This window comes from Dendrobium catenatum, unplaced genomic scaffold, assembly GCF_001605985.2.
Source record: "Dendrobium catenatum unplaced genomic scaffold, ASM160598v2 fragScaff_scaffold_880, whole genome shotgun sequence".
NCBI classification, from domain to species: Eukaryota; Viridiplantae; Streptophyta; class Magnoliopsida; order Asparagales; family Orchidaceae; genus Dendrobium; species Dendrobium catenatum.
In genome coordinates, this window is record NW_021319342.1 from 1,313,177 (window position 1) to 1,339,546 (window position 26,370).

The 26,370-nt window shown below is 37.7% G+C and overlaps 1 protein-coding gene across 4 annotated transcripts; it reads left to right on the forward strand.

Moving 5' to 3' along the window:
* The first annotated feature begins 687 nt into the window (after positions 1 to 687).
* On the forward strand, positions 688 to 24,808 carry LOC110097277 (protein CLP1 homolog). 4 transcript variants are annotated; one of them, XM_020823553.2, is made up of 11 exons: positions 688 to 841; positions 931 to 1,179; positions 1,264 to 1,332; positions 1,415 to 1,510; positions 1,879 to 2,120; positions 2,276 to 2,414; positions 2,505 to 2,561; positions 9,494 to 9,628; positions 23,327 to 23,562; positions 24,362 to 24,406; positions 24,501 to 24,808. In XM_020823553.2, exons 2-11 carry the CDS (start codon positions 1,003 to 1,005, stop codon positions 24,586 to 24,588), a joined length of 1,284 nt encoding a protein of 427 aa, XP_020679212.1. In that variant the 5' UTR covers positions 688 to 841; positions 931 to 1,002; the 3' UTR covers positions 24,589 to 24,808. The 4 variants fall into 4 exon arrangements, with proteins under 4 accessions (XP_020679212.1, XP_020679214.1, XP_020679213.1 ...); XM_020823555.2 differs by having other exon boundaries at positions 24,533 to 24,808; XM_020823554.2 differs by having other exon boundaries at positions 1,415 to 1,498.
* Positions 24,809 to 26,370: the final 1,562 nt, after the last annotated feature.

Sequence of the window (26,370 nt, forward strand, 5' to 3'; positions counted from 1 at the left end):
CGCATCAAAGGTTGATCGTGTTTGTTTTAAAATATTCAAAAAGGTTTTAAATTTTAAAAAGATTTTGCTTTATGTTTAAGAATTTTTAAAGCCACGTACTCACTTTCCCTCTTGGTTAGCCTTGGGCTAGTTCATAAGGGCTTAACAATCCTAACGAACTTTCATATTAATTATCACACAAACCCTAGCGAAAGTCAGCCTCCTTTGGTCTACCGTTAAAGCATCAACAAAAACAGGGACACCCATAAGACTAGCAATCTTGAAAATCCCCTCTAACGTCTAACAAACTAGAGGTAAATCCATAATTTTAATCCAGATAGGAATAGATGTAAACTCTTCTCACTTCGGCTGAAATAAAAGGCGACCACAACTACAAGATAAAAGATTTTCCGAGGAAGAACCAAGGTCCTCCAGACCAAACCGTGTCAAAATCTTCAAAACATGAAAATTTCATTAGAAAAAACCCTTCACTTAAAGCAAGTAGTGTTACATTTCCTTTCTACTCCCAAGTTTTAAGCATTAACGTACGTAATGCTTCGAAATAAGGTCTCTTATCCAAAGAATAACTAACTAAATTTATCCCTCATTTTTTTGACATAAATGCAACATCATCCTCAGAAAAGTGGGCTAAATTATTCAAAGATTGTACAAAAGAATTAGAAAAAGGTTTTAAAGAAGAATGACGCGATGTCAATACTCCATTCCAAGAGCGGAGACCCCATATGAGGAACCTAGTTCTTTACCCGAAGACAACAGAGAAAAATCTTTCACAAGATCCATTAAAGTAGAAAAGAAAATCGAAGAGAAAGAATCCCTAGGGAAGCAAGGAACTCTCAATAATGTATTTTTTTTTACGTTATATATTTCTTAAGCAATCCAAACAGCTCTTATATATTTATTTATCATACCCTAATTTTTTTTTAAATTTAGTTTATTCACCGATCGAACCCCTAAATGGCGTCTGGCCACTTGCTCTGAGATTCTTAAACGGATACCTGGAGCATGGCTGCTTCGGCGTCGGTCAGGCAGTTTAAACTGGCAAAGGAGAGCGAACTTAGGGTTGAGGTCGGCACCGATTCTCCTTATCGTGTCCGCCTCCTCTCCGGCACTGCCGAAATTTTCGGCACCGAGCTCCCCCCGGAGAACTGGCTCTCCATTCCCCCTCGTCAAAAGTTTGCGGTGCATCCTTCTCTCTTTCTTTTTCCATTATTGTAAATGTCCCAAGACGAGTCCTTTATGGGAATTACTGTTCTCATGTCTCAGATTTTTACGTGGCATGGAGCTACTGTGGAAGTGGAAGGAACCAGCGAGGTCGAGTATATTGCCGATGAGGTGAATTAGCTGTTTGATGTTCTGTATTTTGTGTTGAGGAGTGGAAAGGTGACACCTTTGCTTCTATTTTGGGTGATTTTAGACTCCAATGGCGAGCTATGTGAACGTACACGCGATACTGGATAGCAGGAGAGCGCGAGCGAAGGCGTCGTCTAATAGCAACGTGGTAGCTTCTCAGGTTTTACCTCGATTGGTTTCTTATTTATTGCGTAGTTGTCATGTGCGTAAGGAAGTTGTATTGAAGAATGCAGATTTGGGGTCGGCTGATAATTCTGCTAAAAATATGAATCTTGGAGTTTTAAAAGTTTTTATGCACCTATTGAAGAATGCATTCTTTTGGAAAAGCTGCTAATGCTCTTGAATGATAATTGAAATGCTTGAATTTTGCATATCGGTCTGTATATATAGTGGTGAAATAGATTAGAAGACAATTTCTTTACTTTTTCCACATTCCTCCATTACCCAACATAAATCCACAAAAACTACATCAAGGCACCATGCAAGGCTGATGCTTTTATTCTATTTTTGTGAATATTTTCTATTTAGGGTCCTCGGGTTTTTGTGGTTGGGCCCACGGATTCTGGAAAAAGTAGTCTGTGCAGGATGCTTTTGAGTTGGGCGTGTAAGCAGGGCTGGAAGCCTATGTTTGTAGATTTGGATATTGGTCAGGGATCCATTACTGTTCCTGGATGTATTGCTTCCACTCCAATCGAAATGCCTATTGATTCTGTTGAAGGGATACCTCTAGAAATGCCCATCGTGTATTATTATGGACACACTACTCCAAGGTAAACACGTGGCTCCTTTTGCGTTATTTACTGTACTTCTACGTCTCTTGTTATATTTTTGTGTTAACCATGATGACACATTTGGCCTGTGTAGTTTGTCTTATGCTGTGGGTGAATGATTACGTTTTCCCCATTCCTAATGTGTTGATTCACAGCATAAATGCAGAACTATACAAGGTTCTTGTGAAGGAGCTAGCTCAAACATTGGAGAGGCATTTCTCTGCTAATTCAGAGTCTAGGGCTGCAGGCATGGTGATAAACACTATGGGTTGGGTGGAAGGCCTTGGTTATGAGGTACCTTTGTTGTTAAAAGAATGAGCTATTTTCTATGAATACTGTAATTTGAGGAATTCCTAACTTCAGTTTCCTTCATGATGGATGCAGTTACTTCTTCATGCAATTGAGACTTTCAATGCCAATGTTGTCCTAGTTTTAGGACAGGTATTTTTTTCATTTCTCTTGTAAGTTTATTGTTAGGTTAAAATTTCTGTATTTTGAATTCTTGTCCCTTTGCTCTGGATGGAGCGGTAAAATGAATTTTTCGCAGAGTAATATTGACACTCCTATTCCCTCATATAGAAGAATTCTTTTATGATGTGTATTACCTATACAATTTTAATGATTTTTTTATTATAAGTACATTGTTTGAGGGAAAATAATTTCTCAAGGAAATAGTGGTGGGTAGATTACATAATATGAGGGAAAGTGTTTCTTGTTTTTTCAATTTGTTTCTTCCCACTTGTTTCTGCAGTTCTTCCGCTCATGGCAGGAGGCCCTCCGGCCAGCGGCGTGGATCATCGGTCTGTTGAGGAACGCCGTTCTCAGGTTACCTGTGTAGAAGAACGTCGAAGTGGCTTTGAAGGACCTCTGTTTTTTAAAGAACCGAAGGTTCTTGCTTCGAAAGTATACTCTCCGGTGATTGGAAAAAGGCAAGATTGTTGTAGAGGGAGGTATGTACAAAGATCCTAATTCGAATTGTGACTTTCCTTTGTTGGGAAATCAAATTTCTGGTGTAGACGCTCCTCTTCGGATTTGAATCCCCTGGTGAAGAATTTTGGTAGTGGGAGCGCATCGGGTAGAGCAGAGAACCCAGTTTTTGACAAGGGCACATCCATCTATTTGTGTTATTGATTTTGAAAATGTTAGCAAAGTTTGTAAAGATAGTGGGGGAATTGTGTCAGCGAACCCTTGGATTAAACCGTCAAATATTAGAGTTAATTTGGAAATTGATTCTTCTTTTTTTATCTAAGGATAGCATGACAGTTAAATTGTTTGAGCCAAACGTTAAGGTGAACTCTGAGAAATTATAGTTCTCAATTGTGGTGAAGGTGTTCGGGCGAAACATTCGTGTTCAGGCTATATCTTATGAACTGTGTAGGCAGTGGATGCAATTTGGAAAATTCCATCTAACCATCCTAGGGCTAGGTTGGGTGTTGTGTTCCTTCTTTTCTCAGAAAGCCATGGACAATGTTTTATCTGGAGGTCCGTGGTTTGTAAGGGGACATGTTGTGGGGATGGACAAGTGGAATACTGAATTTTCAACTACTTTAAAAGGGTTGTTTTCTCCGGTTTGGGTGAGGATGCCTTATTTGCCTTTGTACTGTTGGGATGAAATAAATATTGCTAGAATTGCCTCTATGGTGGGTACATTATTTCTAGATAGAAATATGTTTCAGTGGGGTTGTAGAGAGTTTGCCCGTGTTTGTGTGCGTATTGATTTGGATAAAAAGCTTCTGTTGGGTGTTTGGGTGGAAGGACTGGGAGGTCGGTTTTTCAAAAGCTTGAGTATGAAAAGATTTCTTCATTATGTTATACCTGTGGTATAGTTGGCCATCTGAGTAATGATTTTAAATTGAGTACTGGTTCAAAGTTTAGTGAAGAGGTTGTGAAGGAAAATGTGGTGGATAGAACTGATGTCTTAGTATCAAGTAAGGCTATGGAGGAGAATTCTACTTATGGGCCGTGGATTCATGTGAATCACGGTAGAAGGAAGCTTGGGAATTTCCCAAGAAAATTTCAGAAGAAAGACGTTCCCAAACATTTAGATCCTTCGGTTATTAAAGAGGATTCAATTCAGGAATGTAATGTGGATGTTAAGAAGGAGAAAGACGGTATGGTGTTGCAAATAGTTGTCAAGTCTGAGGCTGCTACTGGCTTTTAGGATGAACGGGAATGCAGAGAGCTGGATACTGATAAGGTGGATAATAAGGAGTGTTGTTCTGGTGATCAAGCTATTCAGGCCAGTAAGGAGGTTGCTATTCTTAATCCCAGTAAGTTTCAGCTGTTAGAAAATATTGAGATGGATATGGACTTGAATCATCTGGTGGATTCGTGTAGTACTTTAGTTAATGATCGTGAAGAAGGGGAATTTTGTGACAAAGAAGAAGCTAAGATCAACTCTATTGAGAAGGAGGCGGAAAATGTTTCTATGGTTACGAAATTTAAGCTCCAGAAAGAGTTGAAATCTCTTGGTAATAGCAATGTGATACATAAGAGCAGGAAAACTGATCTGTTGAAGAAGAGTGGTGGGACTTTTCTCACCTTCAATTCTAAATGATGTCTATCATATTTTGGAATTCTCGAGGGGCTAGGAAGATAGTTGCCTCTCGATATTTGAAGGAAATTGTGAATGAGCATGGCTCTTTCTTTGTTGGGCTAGTAGAGACTAAAATCTCATCTATGGATGTTATAGAATTCAATTATTTTATAGGGAATAAATGGGAGTTCTTTCTACTTCTGTCGGATGGGCTCTCTGGTGGTATGATGGTTTGTTGGAGGGCTGATGTTGCTTCTTTTTCGGTGTTGGTCTCTTCTTCTCAGGTGGTGATTGGTGAGTTAAATATTAAGGATAATGGATATTGGCTGGTTGCTACAGTGTATGGTAGCTGTGATGTGAACAACAGGAAGATGTTATTGAATAGTTTGTAGATTTTGTCAGGTTAACCGATCCCTTCTATTTTTGGGGGGGATTTCAACTGTATTCTCTCACAAGAAGATAAGAGGGGTGGTAAGAGGTTTTTATTCTCTCAAGGTGCTCAAGATATGCTTGAATTTATGAGAAATAGTGATTTCCATGAAGTTGACATAGTGGGGCCTAGATTTACTTGGTGTAACAATAAGACTGGTTCAGCTAGAATCTTAGAAAGATTGGACCGATGTCTTATTAATTCTGCTACGTTAAAAATTCTGAATTTACCTATGGTTAGACATTTGGCGAGAGTAGCTTCGGACCACTGTCCTATCTTGTTGAAGATCTCTTCGGTTGGTGTTCGGAAATACAGAAACTTGAGATATGAAGACGTGTGGTCTTCTTACTCTGCTTCCTATGCGGTTGTGGCCCATTCATGGAATAAATCTGCTCAAGGAGATGAGGTGGATGTCTTGAATAAAAAACTTTTTAGAGCTCTGAAAGTGTTATTTTTCTGGAGTAAGGCAAAACATAAGAGCTTATATGAGTTGAAAAACAAACCTAAGGTGGAAATTCTTAAGTTGCAGGAGGAAGAGGCTAGTATTAATGGTATTTCAGATTCCAATTTGATTTTACTGAAATCCAAAGTAGGAGAACTTAATTTGACTATGGGTCGTTTATGTACATGGTGGAAACAGAGGTCGAAGGTGAATTGGATGGAGTCTGGAGATGCCAACTCAAATTTTTTTCATTCCTTTGCTACGTCGAGAAGGTGTAGTAACTGGATTAAGCAAGTTAGAGATTGTAATGATTTGCTAGTTGAAGATAAGGAATGGATAGAGCAAGTTTTCTTTCAGTTTTTGCAAAATAAGTGGAGGGAAAGGCATTGTAGTTTGACGGGTTGGCCTGATGCTTCTTTTCGGATTTCTGAATCAGACAGGAGTCTCCTTAGCAGGGAATTTACTAGAGAGGAGTTGGAACTAGTGGTAAAGCATTTGGAGGGCAATAAGTCTCTAGGTATCGATGGTATCATGTATTCTTTTGTTAAAAATTATTGGTAGGTTATTAGCAATGATGTTTGGAGTGCTAGTAAATCTTTTTTCTTCCATGGGAGGATGTGTCATGCTTGGAAAGAAACGAGTGTAGTCTTGATTCCCAAGACTAATAATCCTTGCTCACTGTCCAACTACCGGCCTATCGGCCTATGTAATTCAATTTATAAAATTGTGACGAAGATGTTACTGAATAGGATGAGTGGGTTACTTCCTAAAATTGTTTATGATGTTCAATATGCATTTATCAAAGGGAGAACTATGTCTGATCAGATTCTTCTTGCTCATGAAATTTTTCATAAGATGAGATTTTCTAGTGCCAAAAAGGGTTTTATGGCTTTGAAAATAGATATGGAGCAGGCATACGACAGTATGAGTTGGGATACCTTGAAGTTTGTGCTAGAGAGGATTGGTTTTCCTGATAATTTATCTAGCCTAATTATGGATTGTGTAGAGAAGCCTACGTTCTCTATTGTGGTTAATGGAGTTAATTCTGATTGGATTGGAGCTAAAAGTGGATTCAGGCAAGGGTGTCCACTCTCATCTTATCTTTTTATTTTATGCTCTCAGCTTTTGTCTGATTCCTTTGTTCAGATAGGTAAAGATGTGGGTATTAAAATGGCTCCGCCTTCTCCTTTGATCTCTCACTTGATATATGCAGTTGATGTGATGATTTTTTCTGATGCTAAATGGCAAAGTTTGAAGATTATCAAAGGGATTCTTAATGACTACTGCAATTGGACGGGACAGAAGATTAATTTGATGAAGTCTTCAATCCTGTTCGGCAACTCAGTAAAGAAGAGGTGCTGTAAGCTGGCTAAGAAACTGGGCATTAAAAAGGTTAATGAAATGGAATATCTAGGGGTGAAAATGGTGCTGAGGAGGAAGGTGTTTTCTGATTTTCGTTTTTTGCTTGAAAAAGCCGTTAAAAAGCTGAATATTTGGGGTAATAGACTTATTTCCCAAGCTGGGAAGCTAGCTTTACTCAAGTCTTCATTTCTTTCTCTATCTCTATTTATTTTAGCTCACTCTTTAATTCCTATGGGGATCTTAAAAGATTTTGACAAGATGTGCAGGAAGTACTTATGGCATGATAGTAATGGTAAAATGGGGCTACATTATGTTGCTTGGGAAGTTATGTGTATGCCTAAATTGAAAGGTAGCTGGGGGCTGCAGTCAGTTGTTGATAAGGTTGGGTTTTTGAGAGCTAAATTTGCTTGGAGCTTCATTTCCAATTCAAAGTCTCTCCTTAATAGATCTCTGATTGCTAAGTATGGGAAGAATCCTTGGAATGCAGATGTTTTAAAATGTCATTCGTCTACGTGGAAAATTATTGTACATGGTGCTGAGAAACTACAACCTTTGATTAAGTGGAATATTGGCTCTGGATCGAAGATCAGGACGCTGCAGGATGTGTGGATATTGGATAGGAGGATTGAGAGGTGGCCGACCTTTGTGGATAACACTCTGACAGATGATTCTTATCTTTTGGATTTCTTTTCTGATGGTATGTGGGATGTGGATAAATTGAAATTGAGATTTGGTATTCAGTTGGTTGACCTCATTCTCGATATTCCTGTTAATAGAAGTATTCGGGAAGATCAACTGGAAATGCTATGTAAGCATACGGGTAAGGCTATTTCTGCACTTGCTATAGAGAAAATGTTTGAGGGTGCTGTAGATGATGATTACTTGATTTGTCTTAAGAGGTTTAAGCTTAGACCCCAGGTTGAATTTTTTTGGTGGCGGCTGAAGAACAATGCTATTCCAACTAAGGTGTTCCTAAGTCACAAAAAACTAGCTAACTCTGAGGGGTGTCCGAGAGCGTGTTTGAATATAGAAGATATCCATCATGTGGTTGTTCGGTGTGGGCCCCTTCTCAAGGTTTTATTTACTCTTTCTAAATGGGGTTTACGTTTTCCTGATCTCAACTACTTTGAGGACTGTTTAAAGTTTCTTCAGCATTGTTCTGTCCATCATCCTTTTATGGGTAATTTTTACTATTATGCTGTTTTTTTGTGTTGGCAGAGTAGAAACAGGATTGTCCACGGTGGAGTGGAGGATTATGCTTCTCATTTGGCTGCTGATGCAGTCACTTTTGTTTCTGCTTCGTTTGATTTTGATCGTATTTGGGAGAGATGGGATGTCAATCATCTTGTAGGGCTGTCTCACAATTCTTGGCATCCCCCTCCTCCTGGATGGATCAAAGTTAACATAATAGATGCATCGTTAACTTTTTCCAACTTGGCTGCCTATGGAGGTGTGTTCAGAGATTGTAAAGGAAGATTTTTAAGTTCTTTCGGGATAAGCTTAAGGCATTGGGAATGTGCTCAAGTTGATGTACTTTCGATGTCCTCTCTTAGCAAGTTTATTTAAGAATGGATGTATGATTGTATTGGCATCATCATTGAGGGTGATAACTTGAATGTTATCAAATTCTTTCAGAAGTTTATGAATAAGGTGGGATTTTGATGCGACCAAAAAATACAGGGGACCCTATACTTCTCGACCGCAAAAGACACGACGGACTTCTACCGACGAAAAAGACTAAGGACGAGAAGAGGAAAGAACAAACTCTTACATTTCAATTTAAACTAAACAAAAGAAAACTTACACCAATACAAACGACTCTTGCAAACAAAATAACGACACCCTAAAGTTGCTGCACTTAGAGAAGAGGGATACAGGTGGAGTGGCACTTGCGGAGAGACGAAAGAGGTTAGAAGCCTGAGAAGAAAGGTTGGAAAGAGCCCGCAGGATTTTCGGAGGGGATGAGAAAGAAGGGTGGAAAGAGCCCGCAGGATTTCCAAAGCCTCTTGGAATTCCAAAGGCCGGTTTGGAATTCCAAGAGACAAACATAAATACTAACATAAAAAGCATAAAAACATTAATTAAAAGATAATAAATGAACTAAAATGTTAGCTCATAATGAGCTAACCCTTAGTTCAATAAATGAACTAAAGTCCAGCTCATAAATGAACTAAAAGTTTAGCTCAAATATGTTAAACTACTAGACTCAAGAGAAGCCAAAATTTGATTTATTTTAGACTAGTGTTGACCCCCCCCCCCCTTGTCTACATCAGATTTGAGGTGGAGGGATTTGATCCGAAGGACTTCCTCTTCCTTAGAGACTTCAACCAAGTGATTTTTCAGCATGTAAAGAGAGATTGTAATAAAGTAGCTCACATGTGTGCTAGACTGGCTCTTTTTAGTGAATTTTTTTGGGATGATCTCAGTTGTAATAAGATTCCTCCTTCCTTTTTTAGCTTTGGTGAAGGGGGAATTTAGTTGCTTGTAATTTTCTTTTAATAAATTTGCCTTGGCAGTTTCCTCAAAAAAAAAAAAAAATATACATAATATGATGCTTTTCTGTCTGTTCCTTTATTAATTTAGTTTCGGTGAATATGATGCAGGAAAAACTCTATAGCATGTTGAAAGATGTAACAAAGAACAAACCTAATATGGATGTTGTTAAACTTCACAAATCCGGCGGTGTTGTTTCAAGGAATCCGAAATTTCGCCAGAAATCTAGGGGCTTCAGGATTAGGGTATGTTACTTTCTTTGAGGTCGAATCTCTTTTAATAAAAGAGGATATTTGTCTTATGTATTTCATTGGTGCAAAACATGCTAAGAAGTTGTTTTTATTATATTAATAGTTTGTTTATTAGGAGTGTTTGAAGATTAACAGTAAACTACTCTTTTACAGTCATTTCATTTGATGCAGTCAGCATTCAGATAACCATCTAAATATGAAATTACTTTGGGTTGGCCAATCTACATCATTTACGTTTTGAGAAATTTTGAACCTAACCAACAAAACAAAAATGATTTCACCAGAAATATCTTGCTAAGATAATATCATATTTTTACCATTATCATGTTCATAATATCATATTTTAACGTTCTAATTCTAATTAGTTATATGAAATTTCAAACAATGTAAAAAGTTTGTAGTAGAACATTTAAATTTTATTTTTATAGATTAATGCAAAAAATTTAAATGAAGTTAGCTTTAATGAAGATGGATGAAGATAAAGCTTCACATTTAGATGAGAACCTATTGAAATTTATCGAGTTATCCGGCAATGATTTACTTCACAAATCTTCACAGTAGAATTTTGAAGACTAATATAATATCTTATGATTGGAGAAGAAATATTTTGATACTAATATTGTAAGAATAAATGAGATGTTTAAAATTGTTCTTAACTTATAAGACATAAATGAGATGTTTAAAGTTATGAAATAGAATAATGAACCAAATACCAACAAAGCACTTCTTCATTTAAATTAATATGTGATGCATGATACCTTGGGCCTTAGGGTATTATATTATAGATCATGATGTTGTTCAAAATCAATCTCACATTTTCAAGTTCATAGTTCGCAAATATTTAATGGGAGATTTACATACATACCACTTAATACTATGCTATTTACATATTTAACACCTAAAACTTTAATATTACATACATACCACCCATAGTTCATTTTCATACCAAATATGAGTGGTAGAAATGAAATATATGAGTGGTAGGAAAAAAAATGTAAGTGGTATATTTGATATTAAAATAATATAGGGTGGTATTCATGTAATATTAAAGTTTTAGGTGTTAGATATATAAATAGGATGTTATAAAGTGGTATGTATGTAAATTTCCCATATTTAATTTTGATAGCTACTTGTTCCTTTTGAAAATTGAAAATATCAAGAATTGAAACAAACGAGGGTTCAATTGTTGTGTAATAGAATTACCACTTTGAAATTTAGAAGAATGCAACCATATTGACATATTGTTGACCTCCATCTGTTTCCCACAATTAATTTGAGCAGGTGAGATGAAAAGATGATCGATCTATGCAATGTCACACAAGTTTTGAAGTGCTTCGATCATGGTTAAAATCACTCAAATGCTGCTCGTTAATGAAACAGATTGGGCTGTTGTGTTCAGAATGCCAAAAATACTTAAGAGGGACCTTCCACAATCAATTCAAGAGAATGCCATCGAAAATGAAGAACTACAATCGTGATATTACATGAGATTGTCTAAATGTCCTTCATTCACAAAAGGAACTGTGCTGACGTATCTGTAATGTTCAAATTACCTAGAAAATAGACCACAATGCAAGTTGAAATGAACAAAATGTGAATCGACTCCTAAAATTTTCATTATTCACACGTCTCAATTTTTATGTCGTCGCATGGCACAAGGCCAAATTAAATAAAACAAAATGTGAATCGGCTCCTAAAATTTGAAATAATCTAAAGTGTTTGTATACTCTTTTGGCAAGTTGCATTTTCTTTGCTTTATTTTCATATTTGCCTTTAGAGGTGGCTATTTGATTTTCTTTGTATAGTGAATGCATTATTCATTGATTCTGCTATTTTTATTGAGGACGAGTTTGTGTTTTAGTTCAGGAGTGTGTCTTTCATAATTGGCCATGCATAAAAGCTGTGCAATGGATATAACAATATTTACTTTAAGAATACTTGCTAACATTCCATCAAAATGGTTGGTTTAAAGGGATGCATGAAGGTCAACCTTAGAGTCTAAAGAATTTCATTTGAGTAGAACTAAAATTAGATGCATGGAGTGTAATTTTAATAGCAATAGAACTAGTGGGGGAATTTTGACTCTGGGCGATAAAGTCATTAATAAAAGTATATGTTTTAGATATCTCGAGTCTATTGTTCATAGTGATAGTGAAATAGATGGGGATATTATTAGTATAATTCAAGTTAGATAGTTGAAATGGAATGTATCAGGCCTGTTGTTTGATAGAAAAGTACCCCTCAAACTTAAGGGAAAATTCTATAACATGGTGGTGAGAACTGCAATGCTTTAATAGAATGTTGGACATTAAAATAGAAGTATAGAATTAAGTTAAGTGTTGCAAGATGAGGATGCTTAGGTGGATGAGTGGCTTCACTTTTAGAAATATAATGTGAAACGAGTATATACATGAAAAGTTGGAGTAGCTCCAGTGGCAAATAAGATTAGAGAGAGTCATTTTAGATGGTTTGGTCACATAAAACGCCGGCCTCTGATGACTCAGTTAGGAGTGTAGATGTATTAGATTTGATCTATGTTAAGAAATATAGAGGTAGCCCTAAAAGACTTGGTTAGAGAATATTAGAAATGACCTTTATTATTGGATTTAAATGTGAATTTGACTCTTAGCACGACCATGGAGAAAAATTATTCAAGTAGTCGACCCCACGTAGTGGGATAAAGGCTTGATAGTGTTGTTGTTGTCTAATGGTTGACGCATTGTAAGGAAAGTTAAGGAAACTAGACCTATTAAAGTAGAATCCCAGCACAGAAGAAGAAAAAAAGAGGAAAATGTTTGGAATAACAACACCCTAACCTATCTTTGATACCATGTTGAAAAGTAGAAAAAAAAATATTTTGAATTTTATTATTTGATTATGTATAAAGTGTGAAAGTATATATATATACTTATCTTAAAGTCTTTCAATTAAAATAAATCAAAGTTATTCACAAAAAAAAAGGCGGCTAGAAGAGAAAGAATAGGCACACAGATTATAACTAAAGGGCCATAAGAGGATTGATCCAATGGCTATACCCCTTAATCTATGTAATGGAAGGATTTTTTTTAATGCAAATCATATTATGATTGGGGATGGGGTTGGGAATTTCTTATGATGTAACTCATGCAATGGAAAGATTTTCTTAAAGATGTAAATCATATTATTTATAGTCTCTTCCCTACCCATAATCAAGTAAGGGGGGTATCAAAGGACTGAGAAGATAGTACCTGATGAGTTGGCTTGGTTGATGAGGTGGTAACTATTTGGTTGTCATACAATAGTGGTATCTTTTATACATGATCTATTAGGTTTAACCCTTTTAAGCTCATATTCAATAGGCTCATTAGGGCCTTTAAAGATTATGGGCTTTTAAGTTTATATTCAAAAGAACTAGCTCAGTAGGGCCTTTAAAGATTATGGGCTTATGGAATGACCCACTCACTTGAGAATCCTAGCCGATGGTAATTTAGGTGAAATTAATTCAACATATTCTCACATAGAAATGCAATTACTCATTAATTTGTAGCGAAGGTACATTAATAAAACATTATTCTTTTTGAGTATATTTCCTTTATAATCATACATGTCAATGGTGCAAAATGGAGTACGACACGGCGTGGTGCATGTATGATACCAGTTGCTTGGTGCGGCACATCAAAATAGATTGTGCTATTTGCGTCATGCATGAGCAATAGTGTATGGCGCTAATAACGTGCTCTATTTTGTTAACATATTATAATTTTCAAATTATAAAATATAATTAAAAATTTTCATAATTAATTATTAATTAATTAAACATCAAATTAATTAAATATAAAAAAAATATTTATTTTTATAGGGCTGAGGGTTTACTTTTTTTGTCGTTGTTTCTTAGGTGCTGGTTTGACTTTGTGTATATCGTGTGATGCCTCCTTCGATGATGACATTTATATCAAATCAAAAGTTGGGGGGGGGGGCGCTTGCAATGATGATAACAATCATTCTTCCCTTTCACCCAGTTCTTCGACAAAATTGCGAAAACATTAAACCTTTATTTCACTATGCGGGGTCGGCTACATGATTCCCTTTTCTCCATTGTATCCTATTAAGAGTTAAATTTGCATTTAAATCTAATAAAAAAAAGGTTATTTCTAACATTTTTAACCAAGTCTTTTAGGTCTACCTCAACATTTCTTAACATAGGCTAAAGCTAAAACATGTACTCTCTTAATTGGTCATCATAAGGTTGACGTTTTATATTACCAAACCATGTAAGTCGACTCTCTTTAATCTTATATGCCACTGTAGCTACTCCAAGCTTTTCATGTAGATACTTGTTTCTTATTCTATCTAAAAGTTTGAAGCCACTCGTCCATCTGAGAATCAGCATCTCTTTAACGCTCAACTTAATTTTATGCTTCTCTTTTAATGGCCAACATTCTACACCATAAACATTGCAGGTCTCAGCACCATCTTATTGAAATTTTCCTTAAATTTGAGGGGTATTTTTCTATCACATAATAAGCCCGATGCATTCCTCCACTTCAACCACCCAACTTTAATTCTACTAACAATATCCCCATCTATTATGAATAATTTTATGCTTCTTCGGCTAAATTGCATTGAAAGTAAAATGGAGAAGGAATGTGATTTAACTTTTCGTAGGATTTAAATTTGTTATTTTTGCTATTTTGATAGAATTTTGGCTAAATTCTGCTTAAATCTATCGATATAAGTTTTTGTAGGATTTAAAGACATCATTTTTTGTTATTTGACAAGATGATTATGCTTAAATCTTACTCAAATCAACATATTATTTGCTATTTAATGATATTTTATATTAATAGATGTTTGTTTAAAATTATTTTATATTATATGCCATGTTTAAAATGGCGCGCGCCGCTCCGTGCATTATGCGTCATGTCTCCACAGAGAGCTTTGCGCCGTGGTTCGTCATTCGCTACTGACAAGCACCGTGGTGCATCATCTACTACTGACAAGCATGTTTATAATTTATGATTGCTTTTCCAATGGCAAGGGGAAAAGTGGAGCAAATGAAACTGTAATGTTTCATGGACTTCAGTTCTTTCAAAATTTCAATCTAAACATGCTTCCTCTCAATGTATTTTCTTTTCAATTTATGGGCTCCTTGACAGGCATTCTGACATACTAGTTAGAACTATTTGGCCAACAAAGTGCTAGTTGTTATCAAAATCATTATAAAATGCCACGTTATTACTGCTTTTCATGTGGGACTATAGTCCTTGTATGCTTAATCCTGTATATATATATATATATATATATTTATATATATATATATATATATATATATATTATTTGTTCAGTTGGTATGTGCTCGCTTTAGATCATTTGAATGCCACTGGAACTGTCTTTATAATGTTTTTGTCGAACTCATTTCTACATTGGAGTATTCATACAAAAATCTTATAAATGTCTGATGGGGACATCAGATCATGTAAAGTATATCAGAGACGTGGCCGCCGATCTACGACCACGATCACGCCGATCTATTTTTGAGTCCTCATATGTATTTATTTTATTTATTTGCTTTATGTATTTGTTTTAGTTGTATTTCCCTTTTTAAGGGTTTGTCATGTGTAAGCCCTAAGGGCTAAGTCGTCTTTTATTTTTCCGTTTATTGTATGAGGCTATATATAGTCCCTTTATGTTTCTTTTGAGGTTAATGAATGAATTATAATCAAATTTCTGCATATTGAGTTATTGTGAAAGCTTGAGAGTCTTTGGAGAGAATTTCCTAGGAGAGGGAATTGGATCACCCACCAACCTTGGAAACGTTCGGGTTCGTGGCTCTTTTCTTCTTTATCTTTTTTTTTTCCTCTTCTTTCCCTCTTGTCCTAGCCGCCGGTCACCCTAAGCCCTCCACCACCAAGCCGCCACTCCCCTCACCCCATCACCCCCACTCCGTCGGCCAATACTACTAGCCCTCCCTTTCCCCTTATAGCTGCCGACCTAGCACCACCACCCAAACAACCAACCTCTTCCCAACCTTAGCCACCGGCCCCTTACCCAAGATCCTAACCTAGCCGCCGGCCCTTGCCCCTCCTCTTGCCTCCAAATTCCAAAATCTCCCATTAATACTTTCCATATTTCACCCAAACTCAATTAGAAAGCTTTGGTCCCAATTATTCAAATCAATTTTGAATTTCAAAACTTTCAAACATAGTAATCTATTTTAAGAAAATTTTCAAATTCAACCCTTTTGAATTTCAAATTAAATGGGAAATAATTAAATCCTTCCTAATTTAATATTCCAAATCAAGAAGGCTTGATTTATTTCCTGATGCTCCTCCCTCTCTCTCTTTATGCTGTCGGCCCCCTTATGTCCCCACCGATTGAATACTTCCAAACTTTATGCCCCTCTCTTGGAAATAATTCAAAGCCTCTCCCTTTCTCTTACCCGCGCCCTACTCTTTCCAAATCACCCCTAAATCCTTTCCAAGTTAAAGGATTAACTGGGGAAATAATTTCTTAATTTCCTTCCACCTTCCCTCTAAAATCTGAACCTATTTTCATCCCAAACCCCTCCTTTGGCCGGCCACCTCTCACCCTTCTTCTCCACTTGAATTCTTTAGAGAAACTTCTCTCTCAATGGGAATCTTTAAGGAGAACAAAGGGCGTCGTCTACAACACTTCAACCCTACGAAATTGATGCATGGCCGATCCCGATCTTGAATCCACCTTCGTCTACAACGAGCAAGGGTTTGTCGACATCCTCCGGTCGACTTTCTTCGACTTCAATCCAGAAATAAATAATTCCGCTGAGGAGTACTTGGATCGTATCATCTTCACCTTGTGCAAAGCCATCGAAGAGCAGCTTTCTACCTTTCAGTGGAAAATCACCACCGTCCTACGACGAGGGTGAACTTCTATTTAATTTTATTCTAATCTTCATCTCTTGTAGGTTGTGAATCAAGCACAAGGAATCGTGCAAAGCTTATCTGCCACTGCTTAGTAAACGTAGGGCATGAGTTTTGGATTTTCCATGCTTTCTAATCTCATTATTAACCTAAGGATGCTATTGAAAATCTTCTTAATTTGCATGTGTTGAAATTCTAAACTGTTTTGGTGATCTTAGCTTTTGGCATGTGATTTGGCCTAAGGGAAGCCACCTCTCTTTTGTTTTCTATTATCGTTTAGTAGCTAACGTTTTTAATTCTTATTGCTCTTATTTGAAGCGTGCAAAATCTTATTTCATTTAAATCATATACCTATTCTTGCATCATCTGATATCAGAGCATGGTTGCGTTTAGATGCCTATTAGGAAAAATTTTCTTACATGTTTTAGCATCTAAATCGTATCTTGCATAATTGTTTGTTTGCATATTACTTTCTTTTATGTCTGCATAGTCTTGAGTCGTCCTAAACATTAGGATGGACCCTGAATAACTTCACCAGACTCTAGAACTGTTGGTAGGTCAAATGAATACCATTAGCCATCAACTAAAAAAAGACTAAGATGACATAGCCGAGCTCTGTAGAAACCACCAGACTCCTTACACTTCGTCTCGACCTCCTTCCTTGTATGAGGACGATACTTACCAAGATGAGGGTCCTCTTCGTGCCCTTATCGAGCTCCCCAATATGGACATAACCTTAACCACGATCCTGACATGCCTCTGATGAAGAACATTAAGATCGATGCTCCAACCTTTGATGGAACTCTCGATCCCCAGCTTTTCCTGGACTTGATCAAAGGTATGGATAGCTTCTTTAAGTGGTACAACATTTTCGAAGCAAGGAAGGTTAGTTTTTCCAAGATTAAACTCACGGGTAGGGCTAGTCAATTTTGGTCCCATAGAAAGCCTTAGAGAAGCTTATAATGAGTATCCCATCACTGATTGGTCATCCATGAAGCGTGAGCTCAAGCAGAAGTACTTGCCCCCCTCGTACTTCCCCAGACTCTTGGATATGTGAAATAGGTTTAAGGCAACAAACCGGTCAAGGAGTACATTGTCTTTTGATGACTACCTGAATCGTTGCAAAGGGGAGACCTCCACCACCCCCACGCAGATTCTGTCTATGTTTTGTACCGGGTTGCGAGAGGATCTTCACAACGAATTGTTTGCCCGGAACGTCACAACACTTGAAATTTCCTATAGCTTAGTGTTAGGCCTGGAGGAAACCCGTTCCCAACACCCTAACTGACACCATGACTCTAAGTCTTCCTACACACCATCCCGTAGTTATACTCCTCACACCTCCACTACCCAACCAACCCCGGGAGCACTACCCGACCATCCTCTGGTCCTCCCACTCCGGATACCCCTCGGTCTAATCCCGGGACCAAGTGCTTTCGATGCTAGGGGTATGGGCATATCGCTTCTCAGTGCTCCAGTCCCTACAAAGTCTCGATTATCGAGGAGATTACTGAGGAAGATTTTGAACCCGATGTCGATCAAATCCACCAAGCGGAAGGAGGGTGATTTCTTCGAGGAGGATGATGACACTGCTGTCCTCCATTGCCTTCGGAAACTTGACATGTCTTCCATCTGCGTGGTGAGATGTGCGCTGTCACACCCTGCTACCATCGATGACTGGCGTAGGACTGCGATCTTTCACACCTACACCCAATTCAAGGATAAGAACTGTAAGGTCATCGTGGATAGTGGCAGCTGCATCAATGCCGTCTCCTCCAGTATGGTGTCCAAGTTGGGCTTGTCTGCCGTTCCAAACCCCAACCCCTATAAGGTAGCGTGGGGTGTACTATAAAGAGAATGTTTGGTGTGATGTACTAATTATAGATGTTTGACAAATCCTTCTGGGCCGTCCCTGGATTTTTGATAATGATGTCCACATCTATGGGGGCTCGAACACCTGCGTGTTTGAACATACGGGCAAAAAGATCAAGCTTTTGCCATCGTAGCCCCGGGTTAAGGATGACTCAAAATTGAACCCTATTAAATTCAAGAAAGGACTGAACCTAGTCACCGCCAAGGTTCTGGATTCTGAGATTACTCAAGATGTACCCCTGTATGCCTTAGTCGGTCGTGAGACTTCCACTGAATCTGACAAACCAATTCCTCAGGAAATCCAACCTATTCTTGGTCAGTTTGCTGATGTCTTTCCTGATGATCTCCCAGATCAGTTACCTCAACTTAGAGACATTCAGCATGCCATATATTTTGTCTCTAGTCTCCCTTTCTAATCTGCCACACTGTCGCATGAACTTCACGGAACATGCTGAACTCAAGAAGCAGATTGATGAGTTATTACAGTGAGGCTTTATCAAAGAAATCCTTAGTCCTTACACTGTACTAGTCCTTCTTACTTATAAGAAGGATGGATTCTGACGAATGTGTGTTGATAGCTGTACTATCAACAAGATCACCATCAAATATCGTTTCCTTATCCTGATGTTGGATGACATGCTTGATATGATGACAAGAGCCAATCTATTTTTCAAGATTGATCTCAAGAGTGGATACGACCAGATCTGGATTTGACCCGGTGATAAGTGGAAAATTGCCTTTAAGATCAAGGATGGTCTCTACGAGTGGTTAGTCATGCCTTTAAGGTTGAGTAACGCCCTGAGTACTTTCATGAGGATCATGACTTAAGTGTTGCGCCATTTTATGGGAAAGTTTGTCATCGTCTACTTTGACGACATTCTTATTTATAGCTAGTCGGCGAGTCAGCACTTGGATCAATTAAGGCAAGTTTGCGGGGTCTTAAGGAACAACTTTATGCCAATCCCAAGAAATGCATCTTCCTTGTAGACCGTGTTATCTTTATGGGCTTTATCGTTTCAGCCCAAGGGGTCTCTGCAGACGAGAAGGTCAGGGCCATTGTAGAATGGCGGTTCCTCAGAACATCCGGGAAGTCTACACCTTCCACGGACTAGCCACCTTCTATAGGTGATTTATTCGAAACTTCAGCACCTTTATATCTCCTATCACCAAGTGTCTCAAGAAATGTTATTTCCACTAGACCCTGACTGCTTCCAAAGCTTTTGATGAGATTAAGAAAAGAATGGTGGAAGCCCCAGTGATGAGACTTCTTGATTTTTCCAAAATTTTCTAAGTGACCTGCGCTGCTTTGGGGGTTAGAATTGGAGTCCTATCCCTCAAAGGTCACCCTGTAGCTCATTTCAGTGAAAAACTAAATGACATTCGGCAGTGTTATTCCACATATGACAAGGAGTTATATGCAGTGATCCAATCTCTTCGTTATTGGCAACACTACTTGCTCCCGCAAGAGTTCGTTTTTTTCTCGGATCATGAGCTCTGTGTTATATCAACTCCCAAAGAAGTTGAACGTATGTCACGGTCGATGAATTCCTTCAGGAGTATACTTATACCCTTAGACACAAGGCGAGAGTTGAAAATAAAGCTACCGATGCTCTTAGTCATCGTATGATGACTACCATTGAGATGAGAGCTGAAGTCGTGGGATTTGAACAAATTAAAAGGGACTATTTGTAATGCCCCAACTTCAAGGAGACTTATTCTCTCTTGGCCACAGGCAACAAACACCTTGTAGACGATTTCCTTCTGGAGGATGGTTATCTCTTCAAAGTTCAGAAGCTTTGCATCCCTAGCACCTCCCTTAGGAAATTTCTTGTTTGGGAACTCCATGTCGGAGGTCTCGTTGGGCACTTCAGTCGGGATAAGATGATAGAAGCCGTGGAGTATTGTTTCTTTTGGCCCAGTCTGAAGAGCGATGTTGGTAGAATGGTCAGTAGGTGTCACACGTGCCAGCTGGCCAAGCAACGCAAACAAAATACTGGTCTTTACACCCCTCTGTCTGTCCCCAGTTGTCCTTGAAAGGATGTTAGCATATATTTTATCTTAGGCTTACCTAAGACTATCCGTAGGAATGACGCCATCTGTGTTGTAGTTGATCGATTTTTCAAAATGGCCAATTTCCTACCCTGCTCCAAGACATCCGACGCCTCCCACATTGTCAAACTTTACTTCAATGAAGTCGTCCGATTACTTGGTTTCCCAAAACCATTGTATCTGACATGGTTTTCAAGTTTACCAGTTATTTTTGAAAAACCCTTTGAATGAAAATGGGCACTAAATTGCAATTCTCCCCAGCCTTTCATCCACAAACTGATTGTCAAACCGAGATAGTCAATAGGAGCTTAAGCAATCTATTAAAATCCCTAGTAGGTGAGCATATTAAGGATTGGGATTCCATACTCTCCACAGCTGAGTTCGCCTATAATAATTATGTGAATCGTACCACTGGCCTAAGTCCCTCTGAAATTGTTTATGGGTTCAAACCTAGACAGTCGTTAAATCTCATACCCATGTGTTCTAGGTACAGGATTTCTGAGTCTATATCCTCATTCGCATCCCATATGCATGAACTTCATAAAGAGATTACACGCCAGATTGAAAACAACAATAATGATTATAAGCTTTATGCTGATCTTAAATGAAAATTTAAAATTTTTGAGGTTGGTGATTCAGTGATAGTGCGGATTAGTCTGGAACGGTTCCCGCAAGGAACGATTAAGAAATTACACGCTACAAGTGCAGGACCATTCAAGATAATTAAGAAAATCAATGATAATGCTTATGTAGTAGATCTGCCTGTAGAATTTAATATCAATCCCTCTAACATAGAAGATCTAGTAGCATATGAAGGTCCCGATTTTAACCCACCAAATCCACTTCTACTGCAGCCTTGTGTGACCCCTCCTTGTGAGAACTCAAACCTACCTCCACTTCCAAACATTCCGAAAACACCTATTGCAGAGAAGGATGACACGATTCTGAGTGATGATATCATTTTCACAAGAGAAGGTAGACGACGGAGGTATTTGATCAGGTGGAGAGGCAAACCTGAATCAGAAGACACATGGTTGGATCGCAAGGAGCTACAACAGATTGACCCCAACGCATTGGAGATTTATGAGAGAACCCGTGATGCTTACTCGACTGAGTCGAGCTTTTTCCCACCCCAGGAGAATGATGGGGACATCAAATCATTGAAAGTATATCAGAGACGTGGCCGCTAAGCTACGGCCACGATCGCGCTGATCTATTTTTTAGTCATCATATGTATTTGTTCTATTTATTTGCTTTATATATTTGTTTTAATTGTATTTCTCTTTTTTACCCTTAAGGGGTTGTCATGTGTAAGTCCTAAGGGCTAAGTCGCCTTTTATTTTTCCGTTCATTGTATGAGGCTATATATAACCCCCTTATGATTCTTTTGAGGTTAATGAATGAATTATAATCAAATTTATGTATATTTAGTTTTTGTGAGAGCTTGAGTCTTTGGAGAGAAATCTCTAGGAGAGGGAATCGGATCACTCACCAACCATGGAAACGTCTGGGTTTGTGGCTCTTTTCTTCCTTATCTTTTTTTTTTCTCTTCTTTCCCTCTTGTCCTAGCCACCGGCCACCCTAAGCCCTCCACCACCAAGACGACACTCCCTTCACCCCACCACCCCCACACTGCAAGCCAATACCAGCCCTCCCTTCCCCCCTATAGCCTCCGGCCCAGCACCACCACCCAACCAACCAACCTTAGCCGCCGGCCCCTTACCCAAGACCCTAACCTAGCCCCTCTTGCCTCCAAATTCCAAAATCTCTCATTAATACTTTCGATATTTCACCCAACCTGAATTAGACGTAGGAATCTATTTTAAGAAAGTTTTCAAATTCAACCCTTTTGAATTTCAAATTAAATGGGAATTAATTAATGCTTCCTAATTTAATATTCCAAATCAAGAAGGCTTGATTTATTTCCCCATGCTCCTCCCTCTCTCTCTATGCCGCCGGCCCCCTTATGTCCCCACCCATTAAATACTTTCCAAACTTAAAGCCCCTCTCTTGGAAATAATTCAAAGCCTCTCCCTCTCTCTTACCCGCCCCCTACCTCTTTCCAAATCACCGCTAAATCGTTTCCAATTTAAAAGGATTAACTAGGGAAATAATTTATTAATTTCCCTCCACCTTCCCTCTAAAATATGAAACTATTTTCTCCCCAACCCCTCCTTTGGCCGGCCACCTCTCACCCTTCTTCTCCACTTGAATTCTTTAGAGAAACTTCTTTCTCTCAAGGGTAATCTTTAAGGGGAACAAAGGATGTCATCTACAACACTTCAACCCTACGAAATCGATGCATGGCCGATCCCAATCTTGACTCCGGCTTCGTCTACAACGAGCAAGGGTTTGTCGACATCCTCCGGTCGATTTTCTTCGACGTCAATCCGGAAATAGATAATTCCGCTGAGGAGTATTTGGATCGTATCATCTTTCACCTTGTCTGAAGCCATCGAAAAGCAGCTTTCCACCGTTCAGTGGCAAATAACCACCGTCCCATGACGATGGTGAACTTCTCCTTCTATTCAATTTTCTCCTAATCTTCTTCTCTTGTAGGTTATGAATCAAGCATAAGGAATCATGCAAAGCTTATCTGCTACTGCTTAGTAAACGTAGGACATGAGTTTTGGATTTTCTATGCTTTTTAATCTCATTGTTAACTTAGAGTTGCTATTGAAAATCTTCTTAATTTGCATGTGTTGAAATTCTAAATTGTTTTGGTGATCTTAGCTTTTGGCGTGTGATTTGGCCTAAGCAAAGCCACCTCTCTTTTGTTTTCTATTATCGTTTAGTAGCTAACGTTTTTAATTCTTATTGCTCTTATTTGAAGCGTGCAAAATTTTATTTCATTTAAATCATATAACAAGTCCTGAATCAATATCCCTCGCAGGAATACTTTTATGGGCTCTTCAATGACCTGTCTCCACATTCTAACATTGTCAGTTTCAATGATATAACTGTCTACCGGATTGGTGGTGGCCCACAGGCTCCGCGTTCAGCATTACCTATTGGAGCTGAGCCGTTAGCTGACCCTACTCGGCTGGTTGCTGTTAACATAAACAGAGACTTGCTTCATTTGATTCTTGCTGTTTCATACGCAAAGGAACCAGATCAAATAATCTCCAGGTAACATTGATAGTATCCTTTAGTGCTATTACAAACTTTAGATGAATCCACCTCTAACTATTATTTATGTTTTCTGTTTAGTATAAGAGGACTTTATTCTTGACTAAGTTGTTTTCTATATCAATATGCCATTAATGAATACTCTATCCAGTTATCCACACGTTTAGGAGCTATGTAGGGCTACTTTTTTGTTGCCTTGCTTTTCAAATCATTGCTATACTTCTTTTGGCTATTACTTTCTTATTTCTTTTCAAACTTTTAGTGATTGGAATCATATATGTCAGGGTGTGTTGGTTGTTAAAAAATTGGTATCCAATTTTTTCAAAAAAAAAAAAAAATTTAAAATACCTATCTTGGCTTTTAAAAAAAGTTTTTTTTCCCACAATTGTTTTACAACCACCTTTATAAAAAATTGCAGCTGCCCCAAACAAACTTTGTCATGCTTTCCCATTGTGCCTTCAAGGTCACAAGCTTAAATCACTACATTGATCTTTTGATAATGCATAAATCAATCCACTCTCCTATCCTCTTCCTCTTATGCAGCTTAAGCTCTGTTTGGGGGTGTGGCAGCTTGCTATGGCTTTGTCGCCCATTGCTTTGTTTGCCCCCTCCTCTAGAATGCAGCGTTTCTGCAACTATAACCTTAGTTATCTAAATTTCTTGAAATTTATTTTCTGTTTCCTTGACATGAATGGCTGAAGTCGAGTAGAAGCATCAAAGTAGCGCATTCCCCCTTTTCTACGGCTATTTTCTTACTAGAAAACCGAGTTTTGTTAACAGCTACCTAATTTGATTGCAGTAATGTAGCTGGGTTTATCTACGTCACGGACATCGACATCCAGAGGTAACACAAAGCAAATGCCTTTCTTTGTTCTGTCTTTTCTTATGCATCGAGATGAATTTTTGGCAAATGTCATTTGACAATAACAATGTTACAGGAAGAATATTACATATCTTGCACCTTGCCCAGGTGAGCTCCCAAGCAAGCTGTTGATTGTGGGAACTTTGACATGGTTAGAAAGCTAGAGACTTGAAGAAATGCAGTTATCTTATTGATTCTCTGAAGATTCACGTTGCATTCTGTTGCTTCATGTAAATTATGGCTTGTAAACAGTGGTGAAAAGTACTTGAAATGATGTAACATTTGCTGTTTGAAATTTTGAAATATGTGGATTGAATGCTTGGAGGAATCATTGATAATTTTGAAATAATTTATTCTTTTTAAGGCGTAAGTTGTTTTATAAAAGCTATTTTCTTGTGCCAACTTCAAAAGCTTGTAAAAAAGCCTAAATTTATAGCCAATTTATTTTGACACAAGCTTTTAGATGCGACTTGATTCCCAAATCAATTCTGACGAATCATGAATTCTTGTTCAATATTTCATATAGCAAATCAAAACTGAATTGAAGCTAGTTAAAGGCATATAGACTTTATTGATTTATGTAGTGCAATTCGATGAGAAAATTTCAGATCATCTGGCCTGCTTATATACTGATTGGGGCCCTCAGTTTCTCTCATTGAGGTTCTCTTGTTTGTTGGGGGAAAAAAACTGAAGATGTTCTAACTTGTCGAAGTTATTGTGATCTTTATATGCTATGAAATCATCAGTCATTTGTTGTGTTGGGATCTTTTTAGGAAGTTGAATATTTTGTATAAAAATGATGAATTTTTGTCGCCATTTTCTTATGGCTCAGTACTTGTATAAATTTCTTTGCATTATTGCATCTCTTATAAATCTTTGATTAATGAATTGTAAGTGTTGTTGGTTTGTTCTCATTAAGAGAAACAAAATTATATGAAGATCACCACGTGTCATTGATGTTTTTTTGCAATGATAAAGGCATTCTAAATCTTTTGGAAATTATTTTGGATGACCCAATTGTCAGAATTTTAATTCAACATCATTGGTAGAAATAATGAGTTTTTTTTTTTAATTTATAATTTTTTGGTAGTTTAAGAAAATTGATTTTATATTGTTAATCACAATAATGAGTGTTTTTTTTCAAAATAATTTTTCAATCACAAAAAAAATACAGAAAATTAAAAATACTGAAAATAAAAATAAAAGAACACAGAAATTTATAGTGGTTTGGTCAAATTAAATCTATGTTCACTCCTTGAAGACTACCTCTTCAGATATTGCACTATTATCAAATTTACTCTCATTTTGCTCCCATAGCAAGGCGGAGAAGCCTTTACAATTATCCACTCTTCCATCAATCCCTAGTGCAGTAGAATACCGTCGTCCTTTCATACTTCCAAGTGTCGATAGAGTATTACTTCCTTTCACACCCTCCTGGTGTCAGCAGAGAATTGGCGTCTTTTCACATCCTCCTGGTGTCGGCAGAGTATCGACGTTCTTTCACACCCTCCTGGTGTTGGAAGAGAATCGTCGTCCTTTCACACCCTCATGGTGTCGGCAGAGAACCAGGTCTTCTCCAAAAATCTTCTCTCAAGCAACTTCAAAGAAGTAAGTAAGAGATTCAACAAAACTTACAAAGAGTCCCACCTTTGGGCAGCATTCTGAACCCTTCAAAATTTTCACTTGCAAGATCTCTTTCCACACTCTCAAATGTTGATTCCGTATAGGTTGTTAAACCTAAGCTATTATCCCGAGGCTAACCGGGGTGGGGGGTGAATTGGTAATTTAAAAATTCTCTTGAATTTTTTAAATAGAAAACCATTTTTAAACTTGTAGTAAGTTAATTAAAGTTTAAAATAAACTTTTCAATCACAATAAATAACTTGCAGTAAGTACATGCGAAAATTAAAAAAAGACAAAGATTTATAGTAGGTCGATCAAATACG